This window comes from Capsicum annuum, chromosome 1, assembly GCF_002878395.1.
Source record: "Capsicum annuum cultivar UCD-10X-F1 chromosome 1, UCD10Xv1.1, whole genome shotgun sequence".
Taxonomy (NCBI): Eukaryota; Viridiplantae; Streptophyta; class Magnoliopsida; order Solanales; family Solanaceae; genus Capsicum; species Capsicum annuum.
The window spans coordinates 19,730,984-19,747,775 of record NC_061111.1 but is presented as its reverse complement, the minus strand read 5'-3'; the positions used below and the strand labels follow the sequence as shown (position 1 = coordinate 19,747,775).

Below are 16,792 nucleotides of genomic sequence, written 5' to 3'. Positions count from 1 at the left end.
TTAAAAGGAAAAAAATATAAAATTACAGTGACAAAAAATTTAGGAAACAAAAATTAAACCAGAAACAAAAATTAAACAAGCATTAATTTCACATCTCACAATCGTTTGATTCATCTTCTAACATTAGAAATTATAAAATACTAAACCAGAACAAAATTGCAAAATTTAAATTTACACGAATGTAGGCAAACAAACATATTTCATTGATAATTTGTTGCAATGATAGTGCAGAACCATATTTACAGCAAAAATAAAGCAAAATGAAGAAGCTTTCATCTAACATTCCTAACCATGAAAGCTTCTCTTGCAATGAACTTAAAACAAACAAAAAAATAGAAATAAAAAAACTTAAAACTAAGGGGATGGTAGAGGGGTGATCATCTCCTCCGGCTCTATGTTGAGCAGCTCCATAATCGTTCATAAAAAATGAATAATACGCCGGAGTTCGCGGTGGACATACTCCCGATCTTGCTCCAATCCAAAGAAGAGGTGATTGAAGTCGTTACGGAGGAGGAGAAGGTCGCAGTTACGGTTAATCCTCCTTCTGGGTCTCAAAGAAATGCTTGGCATCTTGTCGATTTAATTTGATTTTGAGGTGATGAAGATGAATTTTGGGTGCAGTAGATGGGTATTTATATAATCCAAAATAGAACCCTTTGGTCTTCCCGCCCTTTCGTTGGTAGACATTTGAATAGTAGAAATCGAAGAGAGATAGCGTATACCTAATCGACGCAACGTGTGATTGGACGTGCAGCAGCTTTTTTGAGGTGTAATAAATGCTCAACTGTTCACATCTGTCCCTTTGAATATTTAGGATTTTTAATAGACTGTAACTTAGATCGATAATATACCATTTATTAAATAAAGAATAAAAGAAATTGACCAGACACACAATATATGCAATACTTTAAAAAGGTCGATAATAGACAAAGAGTTAAGTCAATAAATCTAGCATTAATCAGACAACTAAAGGTTTGTCAAAATACATACACTTCCATGACTTAAAAAAACACAAATTCATATAAGACTAACTATGATTTGTTGTTGTTACAAGTGGTTCTTTTGTGTCCGGGTCTCTTGCACAGTGAACACTTGTTCCTCCTCTTTGACTTGAAAGTCTCGCCCACGCCCTTAACGCATTTTCTTTTCTTCCTTCCGAGCTTGGTGACCATGAGAGGTGGAATAATGTTCATATCTAGCAATTCTTGTGGCATGCGTCATTTAGACTCCAAAGGGACAACATTAATTGATTCCAAATACTCAAGGAGGTACTCTTCCACTTTATACAGGGGCGAAGAGTAATCATAGAATCTCAAACCATAATCTTCACCGTGCTTTGATCTCAAAGCGGCCATCGCGTGATCGCATGATATTTTGACCAGGTCAAACTTCCTGCAAGAACACGACCTTTCCAGTAGGTCAACTTTGGCCGTACAGCCACTTCCGAACACAGTGTATTGCCTTTCATCCCCGCTTATATTCTTCACATAGAAGGAGTCGCCCTCACTCACATTATTTGTTAAGATCTTTTTGGCGGCGGGAACAAATTTGTTATCCTTACATTTAAGGATGTAGGCACGCCTCTCCCTGAATATTTCGACAAACCTCTTGGCAATCGAATTAAATATGGATGCCACGAAGTACTCCCTTTCGACAATCAATATAGCATTCACCGACTCAGCAATATTTGTGGTCATCACATTAAACCTGTTGCCACGGAAATATGCCCTGCTCCATTTCTCAAAACTAAGATCATGCTCGAGGAAAAAGGCTTTCTCGGGACAGTAGTTCTTGAATTCCACAAAATGGTAGCTAAACTTCTCGAGAGAATATGCCTTTGCCGCATTGTAGAATAGATAGAGGTGTTCTCCACAGTGGTGATTTACTCGAAGATTTTTACCTAGGTGCCTCATGCAGTACTCGTGATGAGCATGGTTGTATGCCTTCGCGATGCCATTGGCGATGCTCTTGTGCCTATCGGAGATAAAGCACAAATCTGGTCCATCGACCACAATAGACTTCATTTTCTCAAAGAAGAACGTGCAAGATGCATTATTTTCCTTGTCAACGATGCAAAAGGCAATGGGATAAATATGGTTCTCCGTATCTTGTGCAACCGCGCTTAGCTACACGCCCTCGTACTTGCTGTATAAATGAGTGTCTTCGACTGCAATAATCTTCCTCATGTGGGCGAATCCCTTAATGCAAGGACCCAATGATAAAAAGTAATACGTAAACCTACAATCGACCTTGTTCACCATGATGGAATAGGTAGTGCCGATATTAAGAACGTCGATCATGTTCGAAAAAATGGGCAGGCAGGAATACCCGTGGTCCGCTGTCCCTCGAACCATTTTCTTGGCAATCACCCCCCCCCAGCCAACATTTCCAATAACTTGGTCTACTTTTCAAGTTCTTGGAAACGATCCTCCGAATCTCGTTGTGTCTGGACCCTTTCCTTCACGATACATGTTCACACACAGAGATGTAATGACTTTAGACGAGATTTTTCTTTGGCAGTGGATGGCATATTCGACGTCGCAACTATGATCGATGATGTATTTATAGATGACGAATCTGTCTGTGCATTCATACTTCTTCGCCCGTAACATCCACCCGCAGCTAGGACAAAGACATTTTACCTTGAGGAATTTGCTGCAGCTCTACAACGTAGCATAATCAAAAGAATTTCTCACAGCTGCTACGTCCAACAACAATTTCAGCTCCTTTTTACTGCTAAATGTTTGATTTACCTGAAAAGTAGTTCCGTCGGAGAAGGTGTGGTTGGTTTGTGCTCCCAATTCGCACTCTTCTCCCCCTTCTTCAGAGAAAATTGGATCTTTCAATTCCATTGAATCATCTTCCGAATCCATTGGATTAACATCCAAACTCTCATCTTCAAATGAATCATCTTCGTCGATTATCGGCTATGGTGGCTGGATTGTGGGAGACTCCGAAACGATATTTATTCTCAATAATGACCTAGAACCATCGGCAACGACATCCAACATGTATAACGACACATGTCGATCATTATTTATGAACGTGAGATGTATTTTACCCCGCCCATTCATTACATAGCTAATATCAATGTTCTTTGGCTCGCATTCTAATTCTCCACTCTCAATTACGCTTTGAACCATGTCGTCATACAATCCATTGCGACGCAGCGAGATGGGCACTGTCTTCTTTGTAGATGATTTCCACCTCCAACTGTTGGGACCCTCCTCCCACGCACCTATATAAATACCATCCACGGCAACTACCTCAGCTATTGTCATAATAGACCACACAAATTGATAATAGATCAATGTTTAGGGCTATAGATGGTCGATGACTAGTCGATCACTGGTATGAATACGTCCGTACAAAGATGCGAATTGACTGATTTTCGATATAATTGTTGCCCTCCTAGCTCTGGGATGGAAAAATGTATGTGTAGGACTTCTGAACTACTGAAATATATCTAATGACGAGGTATTGAGCAGATTTGGAAAGCTTTTCGAGCTAGTAGAAATGGTGAAAAAAATTGGAATTTTTTTTTTCAAAAAGGATGGAACAACAATGGAGGCAATGATGAAGAATGGAGATTTTCAGTTGTGATAAACAATTTTTTGTCGGAAAAGTAGCCGAAAAAAGTGGCCGGAATCGAAAATTATTGGTGAAAAAGGGAGCTCCTATTGGTGGCTTCTTGGATAATTTTCTAAATTAAAATAGGAAATATGAAAAAATGGTGAAAATATATAAAAAGGTCTGAAATATTAAATATTAAATGGATGAGGCAGGGGATTAAAGTGTAAAGTTTAAAACTTGTGTGGTAGGTTTGGATGAAAGAATGAATGATGTCATAAATGTGTCTAAACACCTAATTTTTCAAGACTTGTGACTAAATGCCAAAATAAGTTTTGAAAGTGTCTAAATGTCGAACTATCCCCAGTTTGTACTTTGGAGGTAGGATCATTCATGATTTGTCAATTTCAAATATATGAAATGTTACCTTATTTAGTCATGTCAAGTTGGTCCAATACATAACTTCCCACTTCTTGGCCATTAATATGGAGATACACCATTTTACCTGGGGTGCAATGTTGCCCATAGCTTTAAAGAGTGAGGGCTTCGCTGAAGTAAAGTTACACATATTAAATATAGTATACGTATTTTACACTATCATGTCAGTTAGGTTAATTTTCTATATTTCCAAGTTATGTTATGAAGGTTTATCTATAGTTGTAAGCGAACTTAGCCTTATTTTGTAAGGCAAATTCTATTTTCGTTAATTGAGTGAATATAAGTATATAAATGTGTAGTTTTGTAGGTAGGAGCAAGCGGTCTTTTAAATTTTTAAGATAATGGTCCAAAAAACACAATGAAAGTATTATTTTTTTGTTAGTTTCCTATTTGGACCATCATCAACTATTTACTAAAATACATCTTGAAATTGATTAGGCCAAGTGTTTCGAATACAATTGTCAAAGGCCAGTGACAACTTAATTTAGTTTGCTCATAAAATTTTATTCACATGCATGGTAGTTGGCTCATTAATTTCGAGTTGTGTTTTAATAAATAGTTGATGACATTTAGGTAGGAAATACAAACACTTGATTGTTTAGGTAGAAAACTGCAAAAAAAAGTGATATTTCAAGTGTGTATTTGATCATTATCCATGTGGAGTGACATATAACATCAATTTTAAATAGAAAAAAAAATGCACACCGCACACTATCAAATACTAATCGAGATGTGATTTAATAAATAATTGATGACTGCTAAATAGAAAACGTAAACATTTGATAATATAAGTAGAAAACTTACAAAAATGAGATATTCATATGTATAAGCGAACATAACCCCATGTTGTAAGACAAATTCTATTATCATTAGTTGAGTGAATTTAAATAATATGTAATGTAGTTTTATAGGTAGGGGCAAGTGGTCCTTTAGTTTTAGGTGATATTTAGGTACTACTCTCTTCAATCAACTTGTCCTTTAATTTTAGGTGATATTTAGGTACCACTTATAACTTACAATTATAAAGAAAAGATTTCTTGTGTGTCATTTGGGGAAAAGGATATAGCAAAAGTTTCTTTTTTTCTTTTGTCAATTGACTTACCCCTTACGCCTAGCATTTTCTAATTTTGTTGTTCAAGTAACTTTATTCTTAACTTGGTAAAAGAGGAAGTTAAAGAATAATGATGGTTCGTGATTGAAGTACGTGCTAGGGGCGAACCTAGCTTGGCACAGGAGGGTTCGAATTAACCCTTCGGTGAAAAACTATATGTATTTTTGAAATTATTTTTATGTATATATAATAAATGACGACCTCCATTCGATTAGTTCATGTGCTTATTTCTTTATATTTTGAGCTTTCTTAGTGAAAATCATTATTCCGCAATTGCTTGAACCCCCTCGAAGAATTAAAGACATGATTAGTCACCACTTCCTCCGTTCACTTTTACTTGTCATTAATTTCCTAATTGAATTTCTACTTTTACTTGTTATTGTTGACATATCAAGAGAAGACAACTTTTTTTTTTCTATTCTACCCTTAATGTTAATTGCTTTTTTTTTTCAAATTAAAACATCATTTAATAGGGATATTATGATAAAATGATCATGTTATTAATTGTTTTTTTAATGGGTGTGTCAACTCAAAATATGACGGATAAAATCGAATGGAGGGAGTATTAATCATGTCTAAGGTTGTTAGCTTTTTGGTCTATGGAAGAAATGTCACTAATTTCATAGGTCAAAGTTATCCGATCCTCACCAAAATCTTGATTATAAGTGTTGACTGTTGACTCATCTATATGGAAATTGATATGAACTCAAAAGTTTGTTTTAAGCAAACAAAATCAATGTGATTATATTTTTATGGCAATTAAGTTCTCTGAAAATGAAAAAATTCTCAATAGAGAATGTCTTATGTTTTCCGTAATAGATTTATTAGACATGAGTTTAAATTTATCGAATCAATAAATTATATTTTAGAATAATTAATTTTTTTTGTGGCGAAGTCCAATGCAAATACATAAGATAATAGTATAAATAACATAAATATCAACCCTTTTGGAAATAATTACACTTTCTTCCATTTTTTTAATTACTTTACTCTCTCTCCCTATTAATATACATAACATAGCCGACATATACATAACATTTTGTGTATATGTTGGAATTTTTGTAATATGTTTAGGGAGTTGGGATTTTTTGTAATATTGAAAACATAAATTGTGTATTTATATAATTTTTAGAAAATAATATACAATAGGGAAAAGGACATGACATAGTCATTTTTTTTTAAAAAAAAAAAAAAAGCCCATAATTGAAAAGGTGGACATGCTATAGCCAGTCGGCTAAAGTAATTTTTTTTTTAAGCTATTTGGCTCAATTGGATACATGCAGTCTCTATACTCAATTGATACACTTTTATACTACATTGATACACTTTTATATTATATTAATACACTTTTTAAGAAAGAGAAAGGAAATTCTATGCAAGCACATGCATTTCTATACCCAATTGATACTCATTCCTATACCCAATTGATACTCTTTTATATCACATTAATACACTTTTATACTACATTGATACAATTGCAGTGTCCATATACTCAATTGATACTCTCTTATACTAGATTGATACATTTTTAGAATGCATGTAGAAACTATATAGAGTCGTATAAAATATGTATCTAAATAATAATTGTAGTTAAAAATTGTATAGAATGTGGATAAAAATGCTATAATTATTATATAGAATATGTATATGTATAGAAATTGTATCATTATTATATATAAATATATATATCTTTAACAATTGTATTATACTAAAAATATATGATAATATATTTTATTGTATAAATAAGTAAAACTAAACAAAACAAATAGTATATTATTTTAATAATGTTATATCACTTAAAAAAGATTGTCAAGTAAATGGTTTAGAATAAAACTTATAAATGCACCTAAAAGTTCAGTTGAATTGTCCAACGTCTACTTTGATTTTTGAAAGTGAAATGGATTAAACTTTGCATTATTAAAAAAGAAAGGAAAAAGGACACTCTATAACACTTTTTAAAATAAATAGCCTAAGTTTGAAAACTTTTCAAAAAAGTAGTCAGTCGGATATACTATTTTCGCTTTATAGTCATTTTCTAATTTGGGTCATTTTGATCTACGTAGTCCATATATAGTCCATATACAATACTGATACAGTCTATATACAATACTGATACAGTATTCAACTTAGGCAATTCGACCTTTCTAAAAATATTTCTACTTTTTTTATTATTTAGAAATAATAATTAAATTATATAAAAAAGATATAATTGTCAAATAGAATATGTATTCTATCAAATATGTATATGTATAAAATATATATATAAAAAATATATAGAAAGCGTATGAAATTATATAATTGTTGTATAAAATGTGTAAAAAAAAAAAGTACAGTTATTGTATAAATTATGTATCAAAACTTTATAATTTTCGTATAGAATATTTATATGTATAATATTTGTATAGAAACTGAATAAAAGGTGTGTAAAAACGGTATAGAACAAGCCCGTAAATTGAAATGGCTAGAAAGTGGAATTTAAATTCCATGGTCATTTTCTTGAAAATAGTTTAATTTAAAATGTCGTTTCTGTCCTTTCCCAAAAAGAAAAGGAGTCAAAAAAACATGGACCTATTAAAGATGAAACTATGTTGAAGTGGAGCTGCTAGCATTATCAAGTAGATTTGGTTGAAATGGTTAGTTAGCTTATACTATGTTAGAAAGAATGAGTTGCAGAAGTGTGCTTTGAGATTGCTCGACCCAGTACACAAAATGGAAAGTGCCAAATTATGATGCTTAATGACTATTTACTGAGTTTTTAAATTTAGGTATTAGTTTTGTGAAATTATTTTAATTTTAGATGTTATTTTTGTCCTTCATGTGTGCGCATTGAAGCTCCAAAATTCCACATTAGATATACATTAAAAAATACTGTTATTAGTATATGACAAATGCCCATATATAAGCATGTGGATAACTTTAATTAATTGAGTCGAGATTAACTTTTGGGGGGCGTAATTCATGGTCTATTGCTAATTAAAGGCTAATGCATAAAGTTCATTAATATTATACCTAAAGTTTGAACCCATTAATATTGCTAACAAAAAGGAAGATTCTAATTACTTTACAGGGTTCATTCTTTATTCACTTTAATTCTCGTGTAAATAATTGCATTTAAGTACGATACCTTTTTCTAAATTAAAATTAAACGCGTGCGTACGAATAATTAAGTTTAGTCTTTTGTATCTTTTCTGCCTGGGTGAAAAGTTTGTCTGTTTAAAGGAACATAATTGCCATTTTAAACTAAATTATGAGTTCCCACAACTCTAACAAAGTAGTTGACTCAGTGACCACATACATTATTGATTATACGTAACAAAGTAGAGTGCCAGTTCATAATTTAAATTTAATTCGTTACACTTTCTAACTTGTATTTCAAAGTATAATTTTTAATCTATATTCCGATTTCCATATATTATGTTTCAAAAATAATGATTTCAGTTGAACTCAATCACTGTCTATAGAAAGTTTGAGGTACTTGATTTCCCGATGTTTGAGGTTGAAATTTTGTTAATAAATGAATATTATACTTGATAATAAATCTCAAAACTTAGTTTATAAGGTGAGAATTATCCAAAATTATGTAAGAAGACAACCAACTCATCTGTCATTCAATTTGGGCCACTTGAGTCTCCCTATTAGATGGCGAGGCCTGTTAATTGGAGCATGGAAAATATAACATGGTCAAACCAAATTGACGGCTCAATTTAAATATTTTGCATGCTAATAATATTATTTCGTACAATTTCACAGGTTTTTAGAATTCTAATCTATTTGAATACTCAATTTAAATTTGGATGAAGTAATGTTATCTCTTCTGATGTTTCTAAAATTTTGTTCTTTCAATCTCTTTTTATACCAAATTCATGAATCTTATTTGTCTGTCATTTTTCAATAAAATTCTTGGGGGATGACCAATTTATACATACTGAAGTGAGCTAGTGAAAAAGCAAAAATTATTCCTTACTTGTTATGCCATATAAAGATGATTTGATAATGTTTTAGTCCAAAAATAAAACACTATCCCTATTGTTCCCATGCATCTCCCCTAACATATTTACACAATAATAACATACCTACCCTATTACCATAAGTAAAGTTTGTAAAGAGTAGAGATTAAGTATACGCTGATCATACCTCTAACCTAAAGGTGAATTAGAAAGGTTGATTTCAATAAATTTCTGGCTCAAGATAAAACAGAGCTAGACAAAGACGTAATGAAAGAACAACAAATAATAAGTTATTTCCTTAGTCCATCTTTATTTATCCACTATACTAAAATTATATGTTCAACAATACTATTTGTCTAGTTTAGAAAATTAATGGATAATTTATCAATTTCAACTTATTTTATTCCTAGCATTAAATACGATTAATTATCCAATGTATTTTTTAAAGAATTAAATTTTTTCAAAGGATAATATAATAAAATTACACTTATTATTTACTACCCCCTCCGTCCTATTTTACTCGTCCCAAATTTTCTAATTTGATTTCTCATTTTTCATTAATCAAGATAAGATAATTTTTTTTCTTTTTTACTTTTAATATTAATTATTTTTTCTCCAAATTAAAATATAAACATCATTTAATAGGAGTATTATGATAAAGTGATCATTTATTAATTATTTTTCTTAATCAATGTGGAATATCAAATTAAAACGAAGAAAGTATTTATTAATATAATATATATATATATATATATATATATATATTATGTTAATAGTAGACAATTATTGATGGACGAAGAGCATAAATTTTAATATAATCCTTCGCAAAATGCATGCAATTCAAAAGAGGTTTGTATTCTTCGTGAGATGACTTATTTGTGATGTAAGGAAGACGAAATGCAAGAAAGTTTACAAACTAGAAACCTCGTATGACCATAAATTAAACCCAAATAATTAGTTAAAAAATTACAGCAGACACGTACATTTTCCTTATCAACAAATGTTGTCAACTCTGACTTTTCTTTTCCATCACATATACCAAATCCTCTTTTTCACATTTAGAAAATTCCAAAAACAAAAACGTGCCAAAAATCCAAAAAGGTAAAAGAAAATATACAATTTAAAATGTTATCGAAAAAAGAAAAAGATGAGAAGCAGAAAGTTTAAGCCGCCAAGCTAAACAAATTTGGCTAATTTCAAACCTCGTCAACAATTACCAAAAGAAAGATTCTACTTTCTCCGTCTCAAATTATATGTCATTATTTTTTTATTCGTTTCAAAATGAATATCGTTTTTATTTATTTAATAAGTTTTTAAAAATATAATTACAATTTTACCCTTAGTGGTTCCACTTGACTTTAAATACTATTACTTTTTTTTTAATTTATTTTTTTAATTAAAAGTGATTTTATTTGATTTTAAATACTATTATTTCTTTTTTTAAGAAGGGTAATTTTATAACTTTAACAAAGTCAATACTTATTTCTTAAATATCGTGTTCGATTAAATAGCGATACATAATTTAAGACGGAGGAAATAACTTCTTGTCTTCTTCTCCCGCCGGCTCATATTAATTTGACACATAAATTATAAGGATAATATGGGAAAAAAATTACAGCACTTTCTTAATTTAATGAGGTAATCAATTACTTTCGCTGTTTTAAAATAATTGACTTTTTTGACTGAACAATCTTCTTAAAAATAATTTGTTAAGGATTTATTTTATCAAATTAATATTATTAATTATGTTTTAAAAATGTAAATTTGAGTAAATATATTTTGTTTAGTCATTTAATGTTGAGGGTATTATTGGAATAACATAATAAAATTCTAGTGATTTCATCAAAGAAATAATTAAATTAAAATAAATATTTTTAGAAACAAAGTCAACTAAAATAAAATGAAAAGAATAATATAAAATAATTATTTTTAATAAGATGATCAACTTATACGAGACGAACAACTACTTTTAGTAAGATAATTAACTTATATGGGACAAAGAGAGTATATTTTTTCTATTTAATGCATAATTAATAGGTGAATTTTTAAAGATCCAAGGAGTGCAGTAATTAATAAACTGTTGACGTTCATGATTTGAGTTGCCTTTTTCCATTTTCGTGAAATAATTGGCACTCAATTTTGTGATAGTGACATTTTGATAATTTCAGTATTTCACGCCACGAATTTGTAACCAGGAATACATCAAAGTTCAATTTATCCAATGCAGCATGTTTAGTCCATTCATATTGTACTTATTATTAGCAAATTTTGTTGTTATTATTAATGGAACCCAAATGAAAATTGGAGACTCGGTTAAACAAATAAGTGTTCAACACAAATACATTCTATTATTTAACACTCTCCCGTCTATTTTTATTTATCCAGTATATTAAAAATAAATATTAAATAATACTTATCAAATTTTAAAAATCAATAAATTACCTTTAGTATCATTTACCATCACAACTCAATACATTTCTTTAAACATTGAATTAGTATATTCAAAAGGTGATATAATAGTATTATATTAAATCAATTATGGACAACAATTAATGAACGGAGGGAGAGTAGTGGATTACATATCTATAAAACTTAGATTGCCAACCAAACCACCCCTAAGCATTTAACTTTATGGGTTTGTTGGTCCAAATTATTCACATTTATAGTTATTCAATTCAATCAAGAAGGATTGTTGGCCCTACACTTACATTTAATTTCTGCCTCCTTCATCTCTTCGAAGCTACTCTTTCTGTTGCTTTCGTCAGTGGCTATAACAGCACCACGTAAAAAGTTGACTACACTAGCCAGTTTTGCAATACATAACTCACATCTTTTAATTGCTTAGCCCGTTTGAACATTATTTAATTCTTTTAAGAAAATTGTTTAGTTATATAGTACGACAAATCTTAATTTAAACTTGAAAACAAAAATCTAAGTTCGAAAAATTGGTCCAAACTGATTTTTAAGTAAGAAAAAGGTTTGTCTCACATAACTTTAATATTTTTTTAAAGAGAAATGTAGGTTAAAAATATATTTTTAATTTTTAAATTATTCTTTGTCCACTTAATTTCGAATATTATCTTTTTGTCAAATATCACTCAATTTATGTTTAAATATTGATATATTAGAAAACAACAATATGCACGATTTTTTTATTTTTTTTTTGTCTTTATAAATTGTGTAGATGATCCATTCTAAAAGCATTCCTCTATTGTCATAATTTGAAATTATGAACAGGTAAAAGACTAAAAGTGAATAAAGAAAGTATTATGAGCTCGTTTGATTGAAAATAAATTCTCTCAAATTTAATTATATCGAGATTAGTTATCTCAAAATTGCTATGTCATTCTTAATGTAAGATAAAATTAACACAAAAATTTTAGAATAAGTTATCATGTAATTTTATCACTGTTAAATATGGGATAAATTCATCTTATGCGTAATCTTAAAATAGGTTATCTCTTATCTCTCATATCTAATCACAATACTCCACATTAATTAGTGGGATTAAATTATTGGATATATACTATTAATCATGCATTTATATATATATATATATATATATTATTACAATTGTGATGGTTAAAAGTCTAAGTGGAAGATTGTTGAGATAAATACTATTAACCATGGTATATCTACTATTGACCACATGTGTTTAGATATATATATATATATATTATTACAATTGTGATGGTTAAAAGTCTTAAGTGGAAGATTGTTGAGATAAATACTATTAACTATGGTATATCTACTATTGACCACATGTGTTTAGATATAGTATTTATTATAGAACAATTGTTAAATCAAGTTTAATAAAAAATTTAATAGATCATATATCTGTTTATGTGTATGTTTACTTATATAGTAGAGATTAATTAGTGTATAGAGGTTTAACTTATATACAGATGATTAAATCATCGGTTCTTATAAGTCTAAAAATTTTTGTTCACAATCTAGGATGAAAATTGGACAAGTCATCAGTGCGATCGTAGCACAAAATTAAATGTAATATATCTTGATTATGGAAATAGTGTAGTTCCAACTTCTTGTGCTAGTGCAGTTTCTATGTCTTGAACGAGATCAAATAGAGATAGATGATTTAGACAAACTGACAAAAATATATTCTCTAAACTATTAAATGTACTTATATTCTCAATCTTGATATAACTATTATGAAATGTATGTATTAATTGTCATTTTGATTTATTAAAAGGCGAGATCTTGAGATGAGTCAATATGCCCGGTAGACTGAATGATAATAATATATACTGGTGAAATAATAAGTTAGTTGATAGAATCCATGTCTCGATATAGAGATTGACGATATACCTTTTTGACAAGCTCATGAGTTTTCATTTTGTCAAATTTTGCAAGTGAATTTTATGAATCCGACACATGAAATAAGTTAAGCAGTGCACTAAAGAACATTAATCATTAGATTGAATTCGTTGATTTAATTTGTTAATTAGTATCTATACTATTAACATGGGGAATTACATAAGTGTTTGATGAAAAATTTCACAACATAAATAGAGGAGTGCAATTACGAATTTCTAATGAAATAATTTATAATTTATTATGTTAAGAATAATTCAAATAAGATTTTTGAATTATTTTCATAATAGGAAGGCTCATCCATATTTTAGTAGAACTCGAAATCCTATTTTCTAGAGAAAAGAGAGAAAATAGGTTTGTTTTCCAACAAGAAAACAAATGAATTTTTGCTCTCATTTTTGGACTAGAAAAAATATCTCTATAAGTAGGAATTCTTCTAAACTATAAAGTAACTCGATTGTCTACTCAATATCTGTCCACCCAAGCATTGAGAGAGTTCGATTATTGATTTTGAATTCCTGTAGAATTAAAGTCTAAAGACTTGATTGATGATATAAGTTCACATTTCACAAAGTATTTATCAAATTAAATTCTAGCAAATTTATATGATCTAGCATAATCGTATGTATTCTTTTATTTTATAAGAGAGGATTTCATTAGATAATTAGGAATTAGAGTTTTCTCCGACTGTGTCGGAAAACAAAAATATAGAGTTTCCAGCCACAATCCGGCTTGGTGGGATAATAACATTATTTGAAACAAGTCTAGTTGAAGGGGTTCCTACTGTATCAGCCTGAAGAAGAGTTTGAACTGATAGAGGGGAACATGCATCAGCAAAAATGAAGCACTAAAAAGACTGGCATTCCTTCTTTTCTTCGCCATTTGATCAGCTATACCCTGTTTTGTTCTTTAAACACATGCAGCAGTGTTGCTGCATCCAGCTCCATCAGAAGTCACTTGCATTCATTCATAATATTAGAATAGAGAGGGTGGCCATTTGATAATATATTTAATAGAGATTTACAGTCAACGTTGATGATTAGGGGGTGGAGGTTGTGTTGCTTGGCAATGATGAGTCCCTTCCTAAGGGCAAAGATTTCCGCTATGATTGGGGTTGAATGGTGTAGGTGTTCAGAGTAACCTAGCTACCAGGAGCCATTGTGGTCCCTGGATACTCCGCCAATTTCCCTTGATCCTAGTTGGAGTCCTGCAGAGCCATCAATGTTCAGTTTGAAGAAACCTATAAGGGGTGGTTCCCATTTGGTCTCGACAGTTGTTTTGGGACTATGTTCAATGTTTGTAGTATTGATGAGGAGTTTGTATTCCAAGGACAAGTTGATGGGGGTATAAATATTGACAAGGTCTTTTTTATTATTGAAGAGGTTGTTGTTTCTTGTAAGCCAAATGCTCCATAAGCATTGGGGAATAAGGTCAGACCAGGTGAGAACATTGTTGAAGAGTTTGAGAGCCAGAGTTCTCCAGTAGTTCATCCAGGTGTGGATAGTTGTGGGAGCTTAAGCATGGTTTGCAGGTATGGCTAGACCCAGTTTTTCCCAGAATTAGAGTGTATTAGGGCACTGGAAGAAGATGTGAATTACATCCTCTTGAGGGTTATTGCAAAAACAACAGTTGCTTGGGATGTTGAGACCTAATCTATGAAGGTAATGGTTTGTAGGAAGTCTATTATGGTACAGAAGCCAAAGAAAAGTTTTGATTTTGTTGGAGTAAGGGGCAGACCAGATGAGACTATAATTGCTCTGGTCATCACTCATATTCCTATGGGGGGGGGGGGGTCAAAAATATTATGATAGAGGCGTTCAGTGGAGAATAGGTCATTGGAGGTAAGGGACTAGACTGTGATGTCTTGCCCACTGTTATTAAAGAAGATGGGGTAGGAAAAGATGATTTGGGTGAGATGATCAGGGAGGGAAAAGGATATTTTTGAAAAATCCCAGTAACCATCAATGAGGATGTCCCTGATTTTGAGAGATTCATCACTAGGAGTAAGAGGTCCACTGATGATGTTTCTGAGGCTTGCAAAGTGTGGGATCTATTTATCATTGAAAAGGCTCATTTTCTCCTTTTTACCCACATTTCATACAATTTCCTTTCTACAGTTTTTCCACCCTTGAGTGATATTCTTTCAAGTCCTGGAGACAATTCTAATACTATTGGGAGTGGTGTTAGGTCTCTGGTATTTTGAAAGGAGAATTTTGCTCCAGAGAGTTTGGTTTTTGGTATATTCTCCAAGCAAGGCTGGCATGAAGGGTTATTTATTTTAGTTCAGCTTTCTGGATGTCCAGTCCACCTTCTTTCTTAGACCTAGTGATGGTGTTTCAACTTATGAGGTGAAGTTTTTTTCTATCACTACCCTATAAGAAGTTTCTTTGGATTCTGTTGATGCCCTTAATGATTTTGAGTGGGATCTTGATGTAATGTATGATGTGAATTGGGATGCTGGCAAGTGCAGTCTTGGCTAGGATAGACCTGCCAACCATATTCAAGAGGCTGATTTTTCGTCCAGCCATTTTGTTTTGCATGTTGTCAAGAATGAATTGGAAATCACTATTTTGGGATTTTTGGTGGAAGATAGGGTATCCGAGGTATTTCCCAAAGCTAGTAGCAGTCCCGGACCTTGCAGTTGCTAGAAAGAATGATTTTGGATTTAGCATTATTGACTTTCTGACCAGACAGATAACAGAAATCTGTTAGGGTGGAATTGATAGGAAATAATTCTGGACATCAACTTTAGCAAAGAGGGTGAGATCATCAGAAAAAAATAGACGAGAGATTTTTGGTCCACTAGTAGTGATGCTGATGGATGACCATTGCTTGTTAAACACAACAACCTTAATGTTTTCTGAAAAATCTTTCCATACATAAAATGAACAGGTAGGGTGAAAGTGGATCCCCTTGCCTAATACCCCTTGAAGGTTGGAAAGCAGTAGTTTTTTTGCCATTAACAAGAATGTAGATAGAGCTTGAGGAGATCCAAGACATAATGAGTTGGATAGTTTTTGCAGAGAAGTGGAAAAAAAAAGTGTGTCCCTTATGAAAGACCATTCTAATCTATCAAAAGACTTTTCTAAGTCAATCTTAAGAATAATGTTGGGGTTTTTGCCCCTTATTCTTTCGAAATGAGAGATATATTCCTGGACAAAGATAGCATGGTCACAGGCTTTTCTTTTAGACAGAAAGCTTCCCTGGCTGGGGCCAATGAGGTGAGGAAAATAGGGCTTGATTCTATTTACTATGGTTTTGGTGATGAGCTTATAAAAGGTGTTGCAGAGTCCAATAGGCCTATAATTCCTAATAGTGGTGGCATTTTGAACTTCGGGTATTAGACAAAGGTGGGTAGAGTTGCAATCAGAAGGCATGGTATTCTTGGTGA

General features: G+C 31.5%; 1 protein-coding gene across 1 annotated transcript; it reads right to left on the bottom strand.

The window, feature by feature from the left end:
* Window positions 1–809: 809 nt before the first annotated feature.
* On the bottom strand, window positions 810–4,963 carry LOC107874052. Its single transcript, XM_047394917.1, has 2 exons — window positions 4,813–4,963; window positions 810–4,119 (listed from the first exon to the last, which is right to left on the bottom strand). The coding sequence occupies exon 2, from the start codon at window positions 2,022–2,024 to the stop codon at window positions 1,218–1,220; it is 807 nt and encodes a 268-aa protein (XP_047250873.1). The 5' UTR covers window positions 2,025–4,119; window positions 4,813–4,963; the 3' UTR covers window positions 810–1,217.
* Between the last annotated feature and the right edge of the window lie 11,829 nt (window positions 4,964–16,792).